Source organism: Vulpes vulpes, chromosome 4 (genome assembly GCF_048418805.1).
Source record: "Vulpes vulpes isolate BD-2025 chromosome 4, VulVul3, whole genome shotgun sequence".
Lineage (NCBI taxonomy): Eukaryota > Metazoa > Chordata > Mammalia > Carnivora > Canidae > Vulpes > Vulpes vulpes.
In genome coordinates this window covers 44,805,754-44,829,942 of record NC_132783.1, presented here as the reverse complement: position 1 = coordinate 44,829,942, position 24,189 = coordinate 44,805,754, and the positions used below count along the sequence as shown (strand labels likewise).

The window sequence follows — 24,189 nt, the reverse complement described above, 5'->3', positions numbered from 1 at the left end:
GATCTTGGATCCAGAAAAACCTATCAACATAGTACCTGTGAGGCCTGGCCATGGGATGGTCTGCATCCTTAGATATGGATTCTCCCCTCTCTTGTCACCTGTAACCTAACAGCAACCCTGCTACAATGTTTCTGTGCCTCGGGACCAGGAGAGCCTAGTGTTATGCTTTCTTGAAAATTCTTGAGAGGCTCCCCCCGTACAAGATATAACCAAGCCTGAAAACCTCAGGCATTAAACAATACAGTATTTTTCTACTTCACTTAGCAAACTGCCCCCACCTCCATGGTTTTTATGACCCTTCATTTCTAACAGTTCTGCTCTCAACCACTCAGCTTCTCTCTTCACTGAGAAAGTCCAGCATTTAATTCATTATTTCCAGATTCTCAGATGCAGAGTTTTTTTTTTTTTTAAAGATTGTATTTATTCATGAGAGACACAGAGAGAGAGGGGCAGAGACAAAGACAGAGGGAGAAGCAGTCTCCATGCAGGGAGCCTGACGTGGGACTCGATCCTGGGTCTCCAGGATCAGGCCCTGAGCTGAAGGCAGCGCTAGACCGCTGAGCCACCTGGGCTGCCCTAGAGGTTTCTTAATAGTGCTTTTAGGGAAAATAAAAACACGACCTTAAATACACACATTTATTCTTCGATCCACTGGAATTCCAAACATATTTAAGATTTATTTCACAGAAAGAGAGAGTGCATGTGCTGGCAAGCATGAACGGAGGAGGAGGGATGGTGGTGCAGCATGGGGAGAAGCCCCCTGCTGAGCGGAGAACCTGACCTGGGGCTCCATCCCAGAATCCTGGGATCACGACCTGAGCCAAAGGCAGACACTTAACCACCTAACCAACTGAGTCACCCAGTCACCTCACACACACGTTTTTAAGAGTTAGTGTCTTAAAGAAAATAAGGTAAATGGTAAAATAAGGTCTATTTCAATTAGGAAGAACCAATGGGGGGAGCACCTGGGTGGCTCAGTTGATTAAGTGTCTGCCCTTGGGATCATGATCCCAGGGTCCTGGGATCGCATCAGGCTCCCTGCTCATCCAGGAGCCTGCTTCTCCGGCTCTGCTCCCACTCCCCCTGCTTGTGCTCTCATATGGATAGATAGATAGATAGATAGATAGATAGATAGATAGATAGAATCTTAGAAAAAGGAAGAAGCGATGGAATTAAGGCAGAAACAGTCCTAGGAAACATATGCATTTGGCAGCTATGGGGAGTTAAGAAGTAGAACAATGAGAACCAAAAGGAAGCAAGACAAAGATGTGGGAACTCACTTCCGAGAATGTACAATGTCTAGAGGATGTTTCCAATTTTTCCCCAGAGTTCTGCCTTAAATTTTATCCAAACACTAGGAAGATGTGCAAGGCCTTTCTGGATGCACTTTTCCCTCACAATGCTTTCTTAGTTCCATATTAACCCAACCCGCTCAGCTCTTGCCTCTCTTGCATTCCATCAAATCTGCATCATTCTTCAGAATTATACCTCTGCTTTCCTCTTAAGAAGTTGAGCCCGCAGAGACCAAGGAATTGTTGGAGAAGAGATAGGAAGTGACCTCTCGTGAAAAACATTTCTAGGACCTGAGCCCAGCTCCTGAGAAACCACCCATGTCTACACAGACCATACCAAAGAGGAAGACCAAAGCTCTTGGAGTTTGTTCTACCTTGAAATAATTCTTCTGAATATGGGTAACTTGGCATTTCAGAACCTACCAAGGTCAGAGGAGAGGTAATGTGAGGCCATCTTTACCTCAAGTCACTCTGACAAATGCTAATAAAGAAACCAGCTGGACCAGATGCCCAAAAGGCAGGAGAGAGGTCACAGTGAACAGGGCACAGCCTCAGCCCTCACAGGATCTAGCAGCACAGTCTCAGACAAGAGGTGAAACCTTTCTGAGTCTCAATCTCCTCCTCTCAACCTGAAAGGGTTGACAAGATGGCTTCTATTGCCATTGCAAGAATAAGCTTCTATCATTTAATGCCATGTGTCCTATATGTCACCTCCCGAACAGCAACTGCAACCAGTATTGTCCCAACAACAAATGGGATGAGATCATTTCCAGGCTGCAAGAAAAATAAAATCTGGATCCCTCCCTCCATAAAATGACACTTTGATTTCCAAATTCTTAAGTACTAGATATGGAGGAACACCACCTAAATACTTAAAAAAGAAGTTAAGAGCAAAAGAAACGGTTTATGTCTCACTCTAAGAAGTAAATTTGTGGAGTCCACTATTCAAAGAAGCAAATATCAAAATATATGAAGATACATACATATTGTAATAGCGATGTAGCAGGACAGATGGCAGCTACCCTTGTGGTGAATCTGACATAATGTATAAACTTGTCAAATCACTAAGTCATACACCCATAACTAATGTAATGTTCGTGTCAACTAGACTCAAAGAACTACACACACACACATGTGTATATGTATACAGGTATATCTGTGTATATATATGTGTATATTTGAGGATACATAAAAGGATTTAATTAGAGTTGGATGTTAAAGATCATCTCATATCATCATCCAGTCTGGCCTCTTCATAGATAAGAAAAACTAAGCACAGAGAGATTAAGTAATTTGCCCAAGGACACCCAGCTAGTAAGAGGCAAGCCAAATACATTTTTAAACACAGCCAAAAATGATTTAATTATTCCAAAAAGGTATCAGAGGAGGTTAGCAAATTCTGGGATAAGCTCCTAGTCTTAAAAAAAAAAAAAAAAAAAAAAAAAAAGGCTCCTAGTCTTTGGAAGCTAATGTCAAAGCGAACAGCCAAGCCCTCCCACACAGCATTGCTTACTGCTCTCACACCCAAACCGGAAAACCAGGCTGACCGGTACAAGAGGCATAGATCTTTGGCTCCCACATTCACTCATTTTCATCCATGGCAAAAGTGGCACAAGCCCCACGAGGCACAGTAGCTGACACCCCTTCCAATACAGGCCAACAGCCCCACAAGGGTCACGACCTCAGATTCCGGGCCAGGTTCCCCACCTCATTGTCATTACTGCACCACACACAGTCGCTTCACCAAACCATGGGAAGCCAATGCTGCCAGGGCCGCCCACCAGCCAAGCTGCAGCAGCTGCCCCAAAGATATCACCCTAGGACCTCACTTCCTGTTCTGGCAATCGAGCCCATATCCGTGCCAGTTTAGGGTCTGGCCCATCGTTTTCAAAGCTTAGAGCTGGACAGGCCCCAGATAGCCAAGAAACCATCTGTTACAAAATCCTCCCTCCCCCAACTTCACTTTGCGACAGACCACAGATCTGCCATTGTCCCTGGTTACACGAGCAGCAACTAGCAAGAGCCTTCTGAACTAAGGGGTCCTTCCAGAGGCCCCGCCATGCTGACCCTTGTCCAGAAATGGGGAGCCACCACAGTTAAAGCTGACATCTTAAAATCAGCGTGTCTCTTATTCTGACAGCCTTACTGATGGTAGATGGTAGATGTTAGAAAAATACATTTAACTTATTTTTTAAAGATTTTATTTATTTGAAGGAGGGAGGGAAGGAGAGAGGGGGAGAGGGGAGGGGGGAAAAACGCGTGCACAGAGTAAGAGGAAGAAGCAGACTCCCCGCTGAGCAGGGAGCCAGACACAGGTCTCGATCCCAGGACTCTGGGATTATGATGTGAGCCAAAGGCAGACAGTTAACCGCTTGAGCCATCCAGGCCCCAAAGACATTCAACTTTCTAAAGTCCCAGAATTTCAAACCATTTCTCCTTCTGAATTTCTATTCATTCTTTAACAGACACTTTTCAAAGCAAATAGCCACAAGTATTAAAGACAAGGTAGGAACCATCACACTAATAACCTACAAACATCCCAAACTTGAAACAGCATAAACTTACTTTCCAATTAAGAGCAAAATCAGAATAAGATCAAGCACTCTTTGAAAGCCATTCCAATATTACTATACTTAAATTCCAAGTAAACCCCAAGCAGTTACATTTGCATGATAATAGTCATAATAACTAACACTGATTGAGCATTCACTATGTGCCAGACGGTACTAGGATCTTTATATGTATGATCTCACTAAATTCTTCTAACAGCTCTATTATTATCTCCTCCCTCCTCCCCCTTTAAGTGAAAGAGGCATATGGAGGGTAACTAACTTGCCTAAGGTCATAGCAATAAAAAGTGGCAGGGTCAAGGTTCAAAACCTAGGTCCCTGGGACTCCAAAGCCAGTGTTTTCAACAATATCACCCCACACTGCTTTGGAGTCTTTGGTATGTAGAGGCAAAAACTAAATAAAATTGCATTTTAATTTACTGAACTACATCCTTCTGCATTTTAAGAGGTTCTGTGTAAACAACTGCCCTGAAAATGTACAGGCAAGGAAGGGAAATTGGCATTCTGCTGCCAAGTCTGTAGCACAAATGTCAAGCAGCTATGCAGGAGTCCGAGGAGCAAGTGAACCATGTGCCTGGCAAGGTTATATGTGTGTCTGTCTCAGACTTGAAATTTTTCAAAGAAATAAGGAGTCAAGGAGATGGAAAGGAGAATCTCATTCTAAATTCTGTCAAGCATGTTAAATAAATATGATCAGCCCCACACAGCTCTGATAAACTCAGTCTGTTAAAAATAAACCAGATCCCTTACTACCCTTCCTTTCTTCACCCAACAGGCACAGCAAGCCATGGGCACGCACACACACCTTATTAGTATTAGCCTATTTAAACCTTAAATTTTTAATTCTGTTTATTCCCTTGTGGGGAATTCATTCAGCAAACATTTGGCTTCACTTATACTTATGTTGCTATGTTTTACTGCAGGCGTCAAGAGGACTTTCTCATGGGTATCAGCTCTCAGATGTCTCCTGCACGATCAATAGTCACAAGGCAGCCAGATTTATTGCCAAACAACTGAGATCATGAGGATGAAACAATACAGCCACGGATCACTGGGCTTATTTGGTAGTGGTGGTGCTTGGATCGGACGTACAAGCTCATGATTTTTAGGGCATAAGTGAATACCTTTCCTTACTCTGTCTTTTCTAACTCCTCACAGTCAATTTCCATTTTGTAGTCTTACCAGGTACCTATTATGTGCCAGCTACTGTATTAGATGCTGGGAATATCATGGTGAGCAAAGTAAACTCATCATCTAGTTGGAAAGATGGAAATTAATCCAATAATAACACAGAGGAGTGATTAACAGCAGGGGGACACTTGGAAGGAACATAGATTGAGGAGTATTGTGGTTATTTTTAAACCCAGCCACAAATTCTGTATTACTTCCATTGAGAGGTGAGGTCTAGGTGCCCCCTTGTGAATCTGGGTGGGCCACAGCAGCTTCAACCATTAGAATATGGAATGGAAATGAGTCTGTGGACTGCCAGAGCTAGGTCATAAGAAGCCACACAGCTTCTTCTTTTTATTTGCCAGAATACCCACTCTTGGAGCCTCACACTGTCCTGTAACAAGTCTGACTATCCTGAGGTTGCGCTGCTGTGAGGAAGTCTAAGCCACATCAAGGAATCATGGGTAGCAGCACTGGTCAACAGTCCCAGCAGAACCCAGTCTTTGGGTCATCCCAGTCCAGGCACCAGACACAGGAGTGGAGATGCTCCCAGAAGATTCCAGCCCCACACTGTTGAGATCTTCCCTGCCAAAGCTCCAGACATTACAGAGAAACAGATCACCATCAGTGTATCTGAATTCCTGAGCTGCAGAATCCAAGAGCATGACAGATGGCTGTTGTTTAACATCAGGAAGTTGAGAAGTGCTCAGGCACACAGTAGTAGATGACCACATCAGGGGTAGTGTATAGGAGAGAGGAGGCAGCCTTATACCGCAAGTCCCGCATGAAAGGAACACTGGAACGGAGGTCAGAACAAATGGAAAGAAGGGGATGGCAAAAAAAAAAAAAAAAAAAAAGGAATATAAGCAACTCCTAGGCACAGGCCCTGCAGTCAGAGGGAGCATGGCTGGCACAGGAAGAAAGCCAGCTGGCCAGGACCCAGAGTAAGAGAAGAGGAAAGGCCGAGGAGAGACGCGAGGCCCAGACTGTGTTCAGGGCTTTGGTCTCTTACTCGACAGCAGTCAGAAGCTCCCTAAAGGTTTTTTTGGTTTGGATTTTTTTCTTCTAATTAAGGTAAAATTCACAGAACATACAAGTTTACTGTTATGGATTAAATTTGGTCCCTGAAAAATTCAAAAGAAGTCAAAACCAGTACCTCAAAACGGGACTTTATTTGGAAACAGGGCTGTAACAGACGTAATTAGTTATGATAATTAAGGCGAGCCCTAATCCAATAAGGACTGTGTCCTTATGATAAGGGGAAATCTGGACACTGACACGTACATAGGAAGAACATCATATGAAGATGAAGGAAGAGCTGGAGTGATGAGTCTATGAGCCAGGGAAGGCCACAGATCACCAGCAATCCAGCAGAAGCTAGGAGAGAAGCCTGGAACCCCTCCACATCCTCAGAGGGAAACAAACAACTTTGCCAGCACATGGGTCTCAGACTTGTGGCCTCCAGAACCAGGGGACAAGATGTTTCTCCATTTTACATCACTGAGTTTGTGGTACTTTGTTATAGCAGCCCTAAGAAACTAATATAGTCACCATTTCAAGCTGTACAATTCAGTGATTTTTAGCATCTTCAAAATATAGTAATGATCACCACTATCTAATTCTAAAACACTTTCATAAATCAAAAGGAAATACTGTTTCCTTCTCCTCCCAGTCCTGGCAACCATTAATCTGCTAGGAATTTCCCTATGCTGGGCATCATATAATCTGAATATACAACATGTGGACTTCTGCGTCTTGCTTCTTTTAATTTATATAATGTTTTCAAGAGTCATCCATGTTACAGAATGCATCAGTTCTTCACTCCCCTATATAATAGCTGTATGTATACATTGTATTATATGTATACATCATTTTATTTACCCATTCATACCTTGGACATTTGTTTTGACTTGTGGTCTATTATGGATATCATTGCTATTGAACATTCCTGGATACATTTTGTACGAACATTTGTTTTCTATTCTCTTGGGCATATACCTAGGAGTGGAATTGCTGGGTCATACAGTAACTCTAGGTTTAATTTTTTGAGGAATGGCCAGAGTGTCTTCCACGGTGGCTATACCATTTCCATTCATATCAGCAAGGTCTGAGGGTTCCCTGGAAAGTTTCAAGCAGGTGGAATTGTGCTTTGTACAGAATTGTGCTTTGAAAATAAAACAGCAACCAGCTTTTGTGAAAGAATAGGAGTTTGTTTGGGACAGATGGGTTTGACATGCCCTTCAAAACATTCAGGTGGAAACAACAGGTGGGAGAGGCTTGGAAAAGCAGGTCAGTTCTGGAGTTAAAAATGGAGACTCAGGGGGTGTCTGGATGGCTCAGTGGGTTAAGCCTCTGTCTTTGGCTCAGGTCATGATCTCGATCCTGGGATCGAGTCCTACATCAGGCATCTTGCTCAGCAGGGAGCCTGCTTCTCTCTCCCTCTGCCCCTCCCCGCTGCTCGTTCTCTAGTAAGTAAATAAAATCTTAAAAAGAAAAAAAAAACTACAAAAAACTGTAGACTCAGCAGCCACATACGGATGACATTCCTCAAGAAAAAGAAGTACAGAGTACAGAGAAAAAGAAGTTTTGGCTCCTTTCAGGAGCTCCAAAAAATGAACAGTGGGGTAGAGGATAGGAGGCTGCAAAAAAAGGAGCACCATAAGTAACAAAATAATAAAACAGGTGGAATAAGAAGAGGAAGGTGACAAAGCCAAGACAAGAGACTCGCCAAAATTATAACAGAAATCTGAAAAGGGTCTAAATTCTGACACTTTAATAAAGAAGATAAGCATCGCTTTACTTCCTTCTACACTTCTTTTTTGGAAGAGAGATGGGGTAGGTAGTACACAGCAAAACTTTTAGGCTCTTGGTCTTATCTGTAAGAAGTTAAACTCCTCGACCTTGTATCAAAACTAGTGAGTAAGTGCTTTTCAGTCTGAACATCAAACCTAACTAATAACTTAAAATAGACCTCGTGAGGGAGCCGTGTGGAAAGAATCTGGTTATGTACTTAACAAGTTCCTATTGTTCCATCAAAGCGTCTGGAAGCCAGGGAAGACAGTTGGACACCACTTCAAAGCATCCCTAAGAAATCAACAGTGATGAAAGCAAGGGAATAATCGTTCCTCTGTACACCCTCCCTGCCGACAAGTAGATATTTAATTACAGAGGCAAGTCAAAAGAGGAGCATCCTAAGAATAAACCTATAATAATATCTTCTGTCCCATTTCAAAATTATAGTTTATTTTGTTCCTCAAGAGCCGTAGTTTCAGAGATTATAAAACTCTCTTTACATATCAATCAAGAGTGTAGCTAATCCTTTCAGGCGTACATTTACGAGGAATTAAATTTTAACTTTGTAATTAGGTGAGTAAAAGACTGGGGGTTAAATAAACATCATCTTTAGTGGAGCACAGAAGGCCAGTCTCCCTAAGGCCAAGCCCCTCCTTGGATACAGACCCATGCCCTTGGTTAGCCTACTCCTACTAAATTTTAAGACAAGATAGGGAAATGTAAAATTACATTACACTGAATTACTTTATTTGAATATCATACACACACACACAATCCCATATTCACTCTATATTCACATCCTTTGAATGATTTAACTTTGTCAATTGACAGAAGAGGTGTTCTCCCAGAGTGAGTTTGGAAATTAGATCTTTAAGGTAAGTGTATGTCAGGCAGAAATCCAATTGACACTAGGACCCTAAAAGATATCTTCTTTTGCTTCATATGAAAACTACGAAATTGGTTCCAGTTACATTACCAAATTCATCATATTGGAAAAAGTAATAAAATCATTATATTCACTACAATCAGGCACATATGCCGGTATTTGTGCCTGCTATTTCATATATGTTATTCCAAAGGTATTATTATCCCTGTTTCACACAAAGGTCCAGAGGTACAAAGGCTCCAAATCTTACCTCTAGTGAGACAGAACTGAAATACAAACTTTCTTTCCTTTGAACTGCAATGCTAGGACTGCCTCTACCATACTATGCCTTCACAGACTAGGCAAATTTTTAGAACGTTATTGCTAAGTACAGATGTAACTGCTGCATAACAATGAGAAAGTCAAAAATGAAAGATGGTGATCTCCCAAAGGAAAAAATTTCACTTCGTACTTAACAAGTAACATTTTATGACTAAGTTCTACAAGAAGTTATTTGATTTACTTTAGTTTTCAGTTATCGAGGAGGTATAAAATTTGTAGATATGGGAAGTAATAAGACAGCAAATGTTCTCAGATGCTACTTCCCCACAGTACATAAGGAAAAGTTCTCTCGAAGCCCCTGGTTCTAAGAATCAGTTTGATCATGGTACTTGGAGAGACTGTAAGAGCAGTAACTCATGCTAATTAGTACTTAATGGGGTAGAGCCACAAACATTAACTTATTCATTAATTCTCACCACATGTCCCTGAAGCAAGCATGAGCATCCCTCTTTTATAAGGGGGGGGGGGGGGGGGAGCTAATGTTACATAAGTGATGGCAACCAACTTCCAGAATGTGTTGGTCGTAAATAAAAAGGACCAACACTATACTTAAGACTTGAAACTCTTTGTATAAACAGAGGCACGAGTGAGCATATTTCTAGACATGACCAATAACTATACTCATCCCAAACAGCAATCACTGAAAATGTATAGTATTCCAGAAAGCAAAACATGGTTTGAAAGCACTGCAATATAACAGTAACAATAAAATTTGGAGGGGGAGGAGGCAAAACGCCAGTAATTGCTGAATCCTTTATAATACGCCAGACCCCATTCTCAGTACCTTGTGGTCATTAATTTTCCAACCTCACAATGACCTTGTGAGGTTGGTACTAGGATTTCCCACCTCTGTGGAAACTGAAGCAACATGAGTTACCCTGATAGTTCAGAGCAGGATTTGAAACCAGTCTGGCTCCTGACCATGACATCACAAACAAGGCACAACTTCTGCTTGTTCAACCCAATGTGACCCATGCATGACTAAATTTAATTCACCAAGGAGAAGAGACAAGTCCCTTAGTGCTTTACGCTTAGCTCTGCTTCCAGGACTCCTTCTGACATACATCCCATGGACCTCTGGTACAATACAATGCCAAGCCAGATCTAGTCCACTCTTGCTCTCAAATACCCATCTGTATCTAAAATACTCATTCATATCTTTCGTGGCTTCATCCAACCTACTCTTTAAATCCAATTTCTTCTTGAATACAGTTAATAGCTTCTTTGTGAATGAATCCTACTGGTACCCTTTATTCATTCCTTCTGAACCCACATGCTTAGAGGCAGGAAAGTAGCATGTCAGTATTGTGTTTATTTTACAAAACACACTTCTCTTTTAAAAAATATTCTTGCCTAGTTAGATCTCTATGCACTAAATCAGTTGTAAGAGAAAATTCATACTACTAGATTTTTAGAAGTTGAATAATATGTAAGAAACCAAGCAAGAAGAGTAAGAAACGGGATCCCTGGGTGGCGCAGTGGTTTGGCGCCTGCCTTTGGCCCAGGGCGCGATCCTGGAGACCCGGGATCGAATCCCACATCGGGCTCCCGGTGCATGGAGCCTGCTTCTCCCTCTGCCTGTGTCCCTGCCTCTCTCTCTCTCTCTCTCTCTCTCTCTCTCTGTGTGACTATCATAAATAAATAAAAATAAAAATAAAAAAGAAGAGTAAGAAACACTTCATACCTGAGTACCTTTAAAGTATTTTCCGTAAACCAATTATTCACTCATTCCAAACTCACTTGTTACTGTATCAACCTGCGGTTTAAGGACCACTCACCTGAGAATCGCTTGGGGGTAGAGGAGTAGATGTTAACAGTACAGGTGAGACTTAATGGATTCAAGTTTCTAAGTAAAAAGCTGTGCATTGCTCACAAAGAGCCCACATAAGTCTTATGGATCCTGAAGTATGAGAACCACTAAGTCACTTCCATGTGCCATAGAGAACAAAACTATACAAAAGGACTTTCCACATTCCCTTAATCTGTCTCCCTGTTTCTACCCTTCTTGCTATCCCCACATACCTGCTATTCCCTACATAATAGGGGGTTCCTTCTCAGGCGTAAGTCAGATCCTGTCAATTCTCTGCTCAAAACTCTCCAAAGGCTTCTCATGACCCTCGTGGCCATAAGCCCTGATTGATCCCCTGCTTCACTTTTCCTATCACTCTCCCCTTGGCTCCAACCACCATGCTGCCTTCTCCCCACACCCAGCCCATCTGAGGCACAGCCTTTGTACCCTCTAGGCTCCCTTCTCCTGGACTGCACGCCTTCAGCTATCAGCATGGCCTTTACCTCACTTTTTTGTGAGTCTTGCTCCAGAATCACCCTCATGGGAAGCCTCCCATGGCCACCCTAATGGCCACCCTACCAAGAACCATCATACCTGGCCCACTCTCTTCCACCAGATTTTGTCCTCTTTAGCACCTATCACTATCTGACATACTTGCTAGTTTATTTACTTTTTTAAGATTTTATTTATTTATTCATGAGAGACACAGGGAGAGAGAGAGAGAGGCAGAGACACAGGCAGAGGGAGTAGCAGGCTCCATGCAGGGAGCCCGACGTGGGACTCAATCCTGGGTCTCCAGGATCACACCCTGGGCTGAAGGCAGCGCTAAACCAATGAGCCACTGGGCTACCCGCTAGTTTATTTATTTATCTTGTAAGTGGTATGTTACCCTCACTAAAATGTAAGCTTCACAAAAGTAGGGATTTTTTTTAAGTCCATTGTATTCTTAAATGTATCCCCATTTAGCACAAAGAAACCATACTTACTGATTGAATATCCTAAATACTCAAATAAACATATTAATGGAGTGCTGTAAAAATCTAAAGGAAGGAGCCACCAATTCCTCGTAGGCACAGCCCGTCTCTCCTCACAGACATTTGCAGGAGGAATACAGAACATCCTCAAAGAAAAGGAAGGATGTTCTATGTAACTGGCCTGCAAAAGGTCCACATCCTGAAAGCTAAGAATGAGGAACTCTTCCAGGTTGAAGGAGGCTAGAAAGATGTAAAGGACATAATTGGGAAAACTGGAGAAACTCGAAGGGAGCCTTACAGTGAAGGTATGTAGAAGTTCATTTTCAGTCTTCTTAAAACTTTCATACAAGATTGAAATTGTTCCAAAAGCAGCAGCAAAGGGTGCTCAGGAAACCCAGAAGAAACGGAATTATATGAGTAAATGTAATGCATTCAATAATCTGTTAATGAAAACACAATGCATAAAGGAAGGAGAAAAAGGACTATTTCTTCCAAATGTTTCTATCCCCTTGTTCCCCCACTCCTCCAAAAAAAATTTGGGCCTGTGTCATCTTGGCTTAGCGTCAGCCCCAATATGGTCATTTTTCTTTAAGTGTCACAAAAATAAACCCCTGGATTACAGTGGAAACACAGCATGCAGCAGGACATTTGTCTGTATCAACTCTGTAGCAAATGACATCTCTTTCTCTCCCTACAGAGTAGAAGCTTGAGCCTCATGAATTGCTGTAACTCAAAGCATACTTTTTACATAAAAATAATGATAGCATTGGAAATAGAAAAAGTAAATCTTTGGACCAGATTGCTGTTGTGAGCCAAAGAGAAGGATTGAATATAAAACAAGGCAGAAAAAAAATGAAACAGAAACAGCACTAGGTTATAAAGAAACAGATTGACATAGATTTTTTTTGAAACTGGAAGATACAGGCAACATGCCTAGAATTTAGATACTAGTATTAAGGACCAAACACTCTTCCAAGTGTCTACAGCTCCCCTGACAGGTCAAATCTCATTACAACAAACACCACAGCCATAAGAATCTGAGTAACCCAAAGCAGGCCTTGCTCATGAACTTAACTCAGGCAATATACAATATCTAACCGTGTTCTCCATTTTAAACACAGAAGAACGAACATGCAAAACAAATACACTGAGTGATTACTGGCTGTACAAGGACTCACATCAGAAGGCCCACTGATCTTCCACAATAAGGCATAAGGCTATTTTTTAGATACAGAAAAGAAACAAAACTAGCTTACACACAACTTTTCAGGTATACATCTATGTACTATACAATCAAATAGGCACACAAAAGCAGGAATTTAATGCCACAGCAGGAGAGTGTAAGGATGGATGCAAAAGCTCCTTCCAAGGTCCCCTATTCTCCTTTGTATGTGGGGTCCACCATGCTCTCCAGTACTGCTTTAATTTAAATTTTCTTCCTAAGTATTGAAGTCAGGAAATTTTTCATTTAAAGAATGTGTTGATCCAACTGAAAAAATGGTTCTGTCTGGCAACCCATGCCACATATTCTCTGGTCAGTCATCAACTGGAGGAAAGCAGCTCCCCACACAGAGGGCAGAAGCACAGCTGACCCCTTACCCCACTCCTTATCACTCCCTACTGCATTCCCACCTCCAACCCTCAATGGCTTTCTTACTGCCTCGTCCCTCAAAGCACAAGCATCTGCAGCCCCAGCTTTGAAAAAACAACAGAACAGCCAGCTTGCTAGGATACCAAAACTGAGCTATAGGTTACACATTCTGCTCTAGTAAGAAGACTTCAGAGAGAAAGCATATTATTATGTATAAATCACATTCACATTTTTCCAAAAGCCTTCTCACCAGTATCACTTGGTAAAGAGGCAAAGTTTATCATTTTTAAGATTTATCAAGAGACAGCATGAGCTGGGGCAGGCAGAGGAAGCAACAGACCCCCCACCAAGCAGGGTGGTCCACATGGGGCTCAATCCCAGGACCCTGGGATCATGACCTGAGCCAAAGGCCAATGCTTAACAACTGAGTCACCCAGGAACCCCTCATTAATCCATTCTTTTTTTTTTTTTTTAAGATTTTATTTATTTATTTGAGGGAAAGCACGCAAGAGCCCGGGAGGTGGCGGGGGGGGGGGGGGGGGGGGGGGGGGCAGAGGGAAAGGGAGAAGCAGACTGACTCCCCACTGAGCAGGAAGCCTGACAATGCAAGGCTTGATCCCAGGACCCTGAGACCATGACCTGAGCTGAAGGCAGAAACTTAATTGAGCCACACAGGTGCCCCAAGTTCATCATTTTTAACTGAAGCCACTTTCCTCTGGGAACAGGAATGCTTTGGAAGTCTCTTAGCTTATCAAAACATGATGTTATTTGTTTTAGAAGCCTTCTAAAGGAGTTCAAAACTTATCATAGTCATGTATATTTTTCCACAATTTAAAAAACACAAAAAGCTAGCAATCATAAACATACACAATCTATAATGGAAACAGTAAACATAATTGCCCTAAACCACCAAAAGAATAATTTACAAATTTCCCAATCTTCCAGGTACATACTATATATAATCGGGATATTTCTGGGAACCTGGGTGGCTCAGTTGGTTAAGCACCTGCCTTTGGCTCAGATTATGATCCCAGGATCCTGCAATTGAGTCCCATATCAGGCATCCTGCTCCATGGGGAGCCTGCTTCTCCCTCTCCCTCTGCCTGTTGCTCCCTCTGCTCATGCTCTCTCATGCTCATTCTGTCAAATAAATAAAATCTTTAAGAAAAAAAAAAAAAGAATATCTCCAGTCCCAGAGGGACTATTTGTGGTCACATGACCAAGCCCATCGTCAAGTCACACACTTCTCCATGCCTCAATGTTCTCATTAGTAAAGGGTGAAGAATGGCAGCACAGACACTGCATGTGGTCACTGGATTAAATAAATTCATACAAGCATATGAATAGCATATGCACTTAAAACAGTGCCCGACCACATAAGTGTTTCTTTTTAATTCTTACGTTGCAATCACTACTGCTGAGCCTTGCATTACCTGAGACACTGACCTAAACCACCAATAAGTTATGTTTTCCTGTCAGATACATCATCTCTAGTCTGGTTTGCAGAGTGAAATGATGTCTATCTTACAGTTTTCCACTCAAAGCACATTCCATTACTATCAATTTAAGTTGCTGCCAAATCTCAAAAGTCATTAATAAAAGTGGTGATTTCTCAAACGGTTTATGGTCAACCACTCTAAGAAGTACTTAATAGAAAAGAATTAGCTCTAAGCCAGTATCCAAGAGATAGAGATTTATCAAAAACAATTATAGAGTTTAAAGAATAAAATCCCCAGTGCAGTAAAAACACAACATTCAAAAACTCAGTACAGGAAAAAAGGCTCCCAAAGGAGGAGCCTGCTAGTGAATGAATGAATGAATGAACGAATAAACACCAAATTGATGAAATGCTACTGACCAGACATGTGCTTTCCTAAAAACAAAACCATGAAACAAAACAAAACACACCACTCTGTTTATACCTGAGTCATGACTGAACCGTCTTGTCATACTTAAAGAGCCAAGTAATAAGGACATGTAAAAATCCTCAACTAGCGGGGTGCCTGGGTGGCTCAGTCAGTTAAACATCTGCCTTCGGCTCAGGTCATGATCCCAGGGTCCTAGGATCAAGCCCTGTGTTGGGCTTCCTGCTCAGTGGGGAGTCTGCTTCTCCCTCTCCCTTTGCCCCTCACCTGGCTCATGCTTTCTCGAGTGCTTTTTCTCTCTTAAATAAATAAAATCTTAAAAAAAAAAAAAAAACACCTCAACTAGCCTACATGCTTGCTGTATGCACCAGCCGCCACTGTGCTTGATGTGGATGGAGTGGTTTCCACCCTCACTGAGCTTAAAATCTAGTTGGGGAACAAAACAGAGATCCATGAACTGGTAACCTCTGAGTATCAACTATAGGAGTTCAAAGAGAGGTGCACTCCAGGTAGGCTACAAGCGCCCTCCACATAAAAAGGAACAGGATAAAGACAAAGGAGAAGGACCGCAGAGAACCAGCACTGAAGCTATCCCAGTCCACAGGGCTATATAGCAGAATGCATCATATAGGCTCAGCTCTGCATCCTAGCAAGTTGGAGGAGGGTTTTTTCTTATTGTTGGGGCGGGGGGGGGGGGGGGGGGGGGGCGGAATATAGCAAGTGTTGTTCTGCTCAGCCAATCCCTAAACCTTGAAAACACAGAGCCACTTCACCTCTGACACATGCCCTGACCACTCCAGCCTCGGCTTACACACCACTTCCCTTTGGTGTATTTATAAATAAGTCTTTCTTCCACTGTTCTGAGAGCTCCTAAAATCCAAAAATTATCTGAACCCATCCGTACTATAGCTCCAGGCCTGCATGCTCAGTCAGCAGGCTCAGTCAGCACTGAAAAAGGGAGGACCTGGGAGCCAGCAGAAGAACTGTATAAATACAGCCCAGAAACCAAGGCCACGTGCCAACTGGAAAAGGCATAGCGAGGCTTCCCTTGGCACTGGTGCTGCCCAGCAGGAGGGACAGCCTCTGTCCTCAAGGAACTCAGAGTCCACTTAGGTCACAGAAAGTATCCTAAGAAAGCATTTTAAGTGCTCTTTTAAGGCAGTCATTGATCACTGGGAATTTGAAGATGTCCTTGCCTTAACAGAAGGTACAGTGCTTTTTAAAGGCCCTGCAGGGTGAAGGACTTCAGACAACGTACCACTGGCACTGAGCACACATCACGTACAAGAGTTCACTGGGTCATACCAAGGAAGGGAAGTAACTTACTCATAAATCTCAAACGCTCCCTCTTTTGCTCACCGGCTGAGAAACTGCCATCTGGAAGGCTTAGCAGATGAAAGGCATTATCACAGTTCTGCTGGAATATTTCTGGTAGGCAGAGAACACAAGATGCCAGAACTTTAAATAAAAAAAAAAAAAAAAAAAAAAAAAATCACATAATTGTGATTACCTCATTTTACCTTTCTTAGTAGCCAACCTAAATGCGGCCTATCGTAGATATTTAATTATTAGAGCAATCTCACAAAATGCTTTGCTGAATCACTGGACTAGCAAAATCTCTATGAGGCCTGCACATCTCCCACAATCTATTGCTCTGGCCTAAGCCGACTTGGCAAGCAAAGTGAATACCCCTTGCACACAACCTGCAAAACAAAAGATGGCAGAAAAGCTAGAAAGGCAGCACTAAATTTCACAGAGCCCACCACCAGAATCCACTAGAACATTCCAGAAGCGAGAGGCTTTAACGTGCATCGTCCCTCTCAGACTGTGGGTGAATGTGCCATGTAGGAAATGAACATATCTGCACTCAGCAAACACAAGACGGTCACTCACCTTGTTATCTGGCCATCTCTCATGACTGCCTGGGCCTCAGCAAGTCTCCCTCAGCTTCCTGACCCTGCAGGGCCAACATGAAGGAATCCAGTGCTTCAGGGCTCAGCACAACCATGGCACAGAAGCCAGCCTGAGGGGGGCTTTCCCGGGTATGGTTTTGAGACCTCAGGCTAGGAGATTTGATAAAAATTATCTTCAGACTAGTGTCGCAAAAAGCCCTTTACCCCTGAAGGGACTACTAATTTGAAAGCGCCTTGCAAAGCATTATTCTTGCTGGGTTCTTCAGAGCCTTCCCTGAGGCAGGTGCCTGTAGGTGCCACATTGGAGAAGAGGAAACTGAGTCTCAGAGCCTGTGCCAGGATGGGCCTTCCAAAGAGCCTCCTTGTGTTGCTTTTTAGATTTTTATCTATTTATTTACTTATTTGTAAGTCAACAAGATCACTTGACACTGTCCGCATCACTCCTTTGAGTCTGTGGACGGGTCAGGAAACTGAGACAGATTATCTCAGTGCTTCCCATCAGGTACCCAACAAACACACTGCCACCTGGGGATGAGCTTATGTTAGAATGAGGACAGCAAGGACCATCATGTCTGCTGGCCCAACAAGATGAAAATATCCTCAACCCCTTCCAATTAAGTTTGTCACCCACTGACCAGAAGAAGTACCTACCTGTGGCCACCTGTGTTTTGTTTCTTTAACACCCTTGACACCTCCCACTGGCATATTCTAAAATCTCTGGTGCCCAAGGGAATGTAACCTCTTCAAAATGTTTAAAAAAACAAAAATGAATGCCCACCACCCTGCACTGGGACCCTAACCACTGAACCATTTACCTGAGTGATTCACCATCCTTCAGTTTTAAATAGGACCACCGTGTACACTGTTATCCGAGAGAAATGATTTTCCAAGTGAACAGGGACACCATTAGGACATGGGAACTACAAGTATAAAGCAGGACTGCTTTGGAAAGCCAAGCCCTATGGAGGGGCTAAACCCCTTACCCGGGGACTGAGGCCACCACCAAGGTCATATTCAGGGCATAGGCCAGCTCTCTGGAAGCTGACTGGCTAATGTGAACACAATCAAGTAATCACCTAAAGAAACAACAATGACCTAACCAAATTATGGTGGGTACTCAGAAGTCCTGGGTAGTAGGAAAGAATATTCCAACATTCAACCTGATTTGGCAGTAGCATATGTAAAGGGTCTGAAGTAGGAAAAATTCCTGGAAGAAAAGAAAGGCCGGGGGAGGGGGGGCAGGGAGGGGGGAGAGAAGGGGAGGAGAAGGAGAGGAGGAGGACAGGAAAAGGAGGGGAGGGGGGGACAGAGATGGGGGGGAGGAGGAGAGGGAGGAGGGGAGGGGAGGGGGAGGGGAAGAGGGAAGGGGAGGGGAAGGTGGAGAGGGAGACGAAGGATGGGGAGGAGAAGAAGATAAGGCAGCAAAGTGGGCCCTAGAGAAAGAGAAGATAATGGGGAAAATTTTAGGCTGGAGCAAGGACAGCAGGAATCCATAGAGGGCACACACAGCATGGGAGTGTCACAATCAGACAGACGTGAGACAAGACCTCTCTGGCTCAGGGTAGAGGACAACAGGGAAGGCAGGAGGCAGAGCCAGCAGGCAGCCAGTGCCATCAGGAGGGTGAAGGCTCGAGCCAGGGCAACGGTTGTGTAGACAGACTAATGAGGGCAGATGATTGGGAGGTTAACATCTGAAGACCCTGATGATGGGTCAGAAAGCTGCCAACATTCTGGCTCATCCAGGGGCGGGGGGGGGGGGGGTAGGGTAGAAAAAAAGGCCTGAACATTAGATAGCCAAAGCCAGTTCCTTATATGACCCTAAAGCTTGCCCTAAGCTTGCCCTGTAATCCTGTTCACACAGCCTCAAAAATCCCTTGCAATGTAAGGTCAAAATGAAATGCAAAACTACCTTGCCAGTTTTCCCTCACCCACAAGTCAATGAATCCTTCAACAGCCTAAACCAGGCAGATTCACCTAAACAATTTAATCATCTCAGTGTTTGCCATGACCTCTTCAATTATATCACCCAATGATACAAGTGAAGATGAAGTTGTGAGAGTTCTGAGTGATAAATTGACTTTGCCTTTCAACCGTAGAGATGGTTTTTGAATAGCAAATCATTTCTAGGATTGAAAATCTGTAAAATCACTTCTGATCCCCATTTACTTCTTCACTTTAACAATTTAAAATGATTATTGGTCGGAGCGCCTGCATGGCTCAGTTGGTGTCCAACTCTTGATTTTGGCTCAGGTCATGATGTCAGGGTCATGAGATGGAGGCCTGTGTTGGGCTCCATGCTGAGAGCGGAGTCTGCTGGAGATTCTCTCTCTCTCTCTCTCTCTCTCTCTCTCTGCCCCTACCCACCTGTTCACATGCATGCTCTTAAAAAAAAAAAAAAAAAAAAAAAGATTGGTAGTCACCCTTTGAGATAATCTGATCAATATATTGAAAGGCATCATTTGGATTACAATAGCTATGCCACCCCATACTACTACTGGGTTTTCATGAAATATACCACACATAAAAACAGAAGTGTCCAACCTCTTCTATGTCAAGCCAAAAATTCTTGTGCACTTAAGTAAAAATGCTCACAGTAAAAATTCCTAACAACTTATATTTTTATCATACCCTCTGATATGGGGTTTTGCAAGGTTTTTGATTTTTTTTTTCAATGACCTCGACAGCACATGCAGGCAAATACTACTCAAATATCAAGATCTGTCACAAAAGCTCAAGTGGTAGGGAGTAATAGAGCCCCTCCATGGTGCTATCTCTAAAGAAATAGGTACAAAGGACCTTTTGCCTTGTCCTACATAGGCCAACAAAGGAAAACCAGAGCCAAAGTCTGGGTTATAGTGTTATCAAGTTTCATTACCTAAGAATGCCACATCCTCAGATTTTCTAGAAGTTTCTATTTCAAATACTGTCAGCTGACATGCATATATATGTACTTTTTCTTTTGAATAATTTTATTATTTGAAATAAAACCAATTCATTAAATGCAGTTTAATGTGGATGCTAAAAGTGTTAGGTACAATAGAAGTCTATAAATGAGGGGGGGATCCATTATTAGATGCTTGTCCCAATTTTCAAACACAGATAGCCACCACCCCTCTTACCTAGCTAGACATACCTGACCTCACTCAAAAAGTGGTCCCAGAAAAAAATATCCAGGAAACACAAAGGAGGAATCTGCAGCTCTGGGAGGCAAGAGGATCCTAGATAAGCAAAATGGTGTCAGAGATAAGTCTCTTCAGATGAAGACTCAAAGAGAGGTAAAGAGAATGAAAGGATAAAAAGGATTATAAACCTTAGCTGGAGGAGGTGAGAGAGGAGACAAAAGAAGCCCATTCTTTGGAAAGCCCTGTAGGTTTGAACTAAAACAGAGCCCAAAAGTCTGGACAATAAGCTGCTTAGGACTTCCTCCACAGCCTCACTTGCTAACCCTTGAGGGAGAGAGGCGCAAGAGATAGGGCACGGGGCAGAGAGAAAGCCAAGGATAGTGATAAGCATTTTTCTATTACCCCAAACTGCCACTGCCAGCCCCCCACTCCTGCACTAGCTCATCTTTCCACATCAGAGAAGGGGCACAGCGGGGAGGATTTATTCGCATTTGGCTAGTGGTTTACTGTTAACTAAGCACACTCACATTTTCTTACTTAGTCATTCATGCATTCAAAACAATTTATGGAATGCCTTCTGGGAGCCAGGCCCTATCAAGACTGGGATGAAACCCCACTATTCAGGTCCTGTCTCACAAGGACTTCACAAACCCATGAGAAATGGCCCCCTCAACTGAAATCAGCATCAGAGAAGGCCAACGGGGCAAGTGCCGGATACAGGTGCAATTCCAACACCATTAATGCCTGCATGAGGGAGGGTTACTGACCAATGTCTATCTTCTGACCATTGTCCAAAATGGTTCAAATGGTAGACCTAGCCAGATAGAATATCCATAGGATTTGGTGGCTTGTAAGACCCACAATTTAATAGCCAGCTTGTATTTTAACCATTTAAATCCACCTTTGATTTATCCTTTAGAAAATAATTTGCTGTGAATCAAAGACCATCAGGTGGAAAACAAGCTGTTAAAAAGGGAGGAAAAAAAAAAAATACCACAAAACAAAACAGATTGCCCAGAGTCACTTAAACTGAAAAAGACAGAGTGCCATGCCAGTACTCTAGCTAAGAACACTCCACAGCCCCCCTCTATAGACACCATCCAACTGGCTGGAAGAAAAAGATATAAATGCCTTCTTTTCAGTATTATAATATTATAATAGATTTTGGCATATTTTTGATGATTGCTTAAATATTTCTGAAGATATATATAGAATACATGCTAAAGGATTAAACAGCTAAATGGAGTACACCTAAATAATGGGGTGGGGGTAGAGGCAGTTTAGCTGAGTTCCTAAACGCTCTAATTCTGGCACCAACTCTTTTTTTTTTTTTTTTTTTAAGATTAACTTATTGTTTGAGCATGAGCGAGCTGATTATGGGGGGGTGGGCAGAGGGAGAGAAAATCTCAAGCAGACTCCCTGCTGAGCTAGGAGGCCACTGCAGGGCTCCATCTCAAGACCCTGAGATCATGACCCGAGCCAAAAATCAAAAGTGGGACACTGAACCAACTGAGCCATCCAGGCACTCTGGCATCAACTCTTAAAAGAATTACAGCAGCACCAGAAACAGCTCATCAGGCCCTGAGTAAGTGTTTTGCCCTCATGACCTCCTCTTTATTCTTTACAACTTTCTGTGCTAGATGCTGTATCTTTGGAAGATGGACAGAAATGGTAGAAAAGGTCATTTAAAGCAGAGGTGAGTGCATAGTCAGTCAGAAAACTTGAGTTCATGATTCACTACTCCCCAGGCCCCAATTCCCACAAGGGGATGGGAAGCAGACTGGTGACACCTGCATACACAACATATTATGTCACAGCGCAGAGGGAACTGAACTTGGGGAAGCTGAGTAGTTCATAATGATCCTCAACTATCTCTACCCCTTCGCTCCATACAAGTGGCTAGAGAACAGTATATGAATCGTGGAAAGGGAGAAATAGGCAAGGTCCCTATAATGGAGCCTGCCTTTAATCCTGTCCTAATTAAGAGCCAATCAAATATTTAAAGTACAGCAATGTGGCACAATCCGATTTGCCACTAGAGAAACATCCCTGCAGCAGAATGGGGAGAATCTGGTATTGGGGAAGCTAGGGGGTACTACGACACTGCACATGGGAAACAGCAAGGACCTGAACCACGGCAGCAATAGGTGGCAGAGAAGCAGCAGAGCGTACAAACATCCATTGATCAAGTTAAGACTTGCAGGGTCCAAGATTGTAACCCACCAATCAGCTAACAAGTTAGCCTACCACAGTTTCACGGGTACTGGCAGGAGACCTAAAGTCTTGGGTCAGAGACAAAGGATGGTTTCTTACTCCTAGCAGGAGCAGTAGCCACAGTATCTGCCCTTCTGCCAGTTCCCTGAGCAACACTTCCTACAGGACAATGCAAAGAGGGCTCATACGGTGAACTGGACCACAAGGCCCCTGAGCTTAGGAAACCCAGGTATTTTTTGTCACAGGAATTTAATTACCAAGGCTTTTCACTATACAAACCTCCTTAAAAAGAGCCCGGGACAAAGGCAGTCCGTGCCTCCGCTCATAAGATGTGCACAAGAAACATGGGACATCTACGGAGAAGGGTTTCTCAACATACTCACTTTACTTATGAGGCAACAAAGCCTCAAAAAGCTTCAAATGAGCCAGGACAACAAAGCTAGAGATTTCAAGTGGGATTCAAATCCTCACCTGATGATGCCAAGTCCCAAGCATTCCACTTTTTAAAGTCCCTTTACATAAAACATAGGGACTTCTGCTTGGGGAGAGGGTCATAGGAGTGATAGAGAAGTCCTCTAGGCTTTCCCAGAAGTTGTCAGCAGGCCTGGGTAGGGAATAAGGAACACATGTGGGGCTGGTAACTCCACCTAGCTATAAGGATGCTAGACGTTCTCCTTGTGCTATAGCCCCCAAAGCTCGAGCGGCAGAACAGAACCAGTCTGTTGCAGAAGGGCAACAGCAGTGTCTTTATGCAGTGGGGAGAGTTCTACTCCCAAGTCTTTTTTACAAAAATGCATCCAGAACACTGAAGTTAAGTTTGTATGTTAATACTTAGTTTTTGCTTCCTAAAATTTCTTGCAGAGGTATGCAATAATCTTCCATACAAAAAATGATCTCTATTAATCTGTGCATTTAAACCAGCAAACACTGTGCATGTGTGTATCCAAAGATGTAATTAAAAGTAACTGTATTAAAAAAAACAAAACAAAACAAAAAATTGGTTGCCAGCCTCTTCATTTTGGTAATATCTTTGAATCTTGAATCACGTGTAAGAACAATCACTTCACAAACAAGGTTAATTATCCTGAACATGAGTGAGTGATTAAGCTTACTAACATAAGCAAACAAATGGTTTACTTGTCCAGTAACAGAGGTTCAGCATCCCAGTTTTGGTCTCCCTGAGCCCAGGGAGGACCAACTGGAGAGTAGAGCCCAGTCTGAGGTTTCTCAGCCAAGTTCCACAAGGTCCCAAGGCACCTAAGCAGTCCTTGTCAGACAGAGGAATCCTCTCCTTGGCAGGGAGCTCCCAACTCCCCACGAGAAGCCCCCCGGCCCGCCCCCACTACCAACATCATCACCACCAGATTCCTCAAGGGCTGAAAGACACAGGTGGTACTTATCACACTAAGCAGAAATGTCTGAACCCATTCAACTTAAAAGGATCACTCACTTTATATGCCACTTATTTAAACCTTTGGATGATTCCCCCAATGCACACAAGACTCTACACGGTACAACTCCGGGGAACACCATGCACATCCCAAGGAGTTGTGCAGTCCACAACCTGTGTAACTATATATGGCAGTCCTCTGGGATGGGGCAGGGGTCACTCCCACCAATAATTCCCCATTAAAATCCACTTCCTGATCCATATACTTTTTTACTTAATCAGGAATCCTTAGATTTTGG

At 43.1% G+C, this 24,189-nt stretch overlaps 1 protein-coding gene across 4 annotated transcripts in view; it reads right to left on the bottom strand.

Annotated features, from left to right (window-relative positions):
• TSPAN5 (tetraspanin 5) overlaps positions 1-24,189 on the bottom strand; it is a 169,860-nt gene that overhangs the window by 124,888 nt on the left and 20,783 nt on the right. For 2 of the 4 annotated variants that reach the window (XM_072755592.1, XM_072755591.1), the window contains exon 2: positions 16,611-16,709. The exons of the other annotated variants lie outside the window; for them this stretch is intronic. In XM_072755592.1, the coding sequence (XP_072611693.1) occupies positions 16,611-16,628 (18 nt within the window). In that variant the 5' untranslated portion in view covers positions 16,629-16,709. The remainder of the gene's footprint in view (positions 1-16,610; positions 16,710-24,189) is intronic. 4 annotated transcript variants of the gene reach the window in all.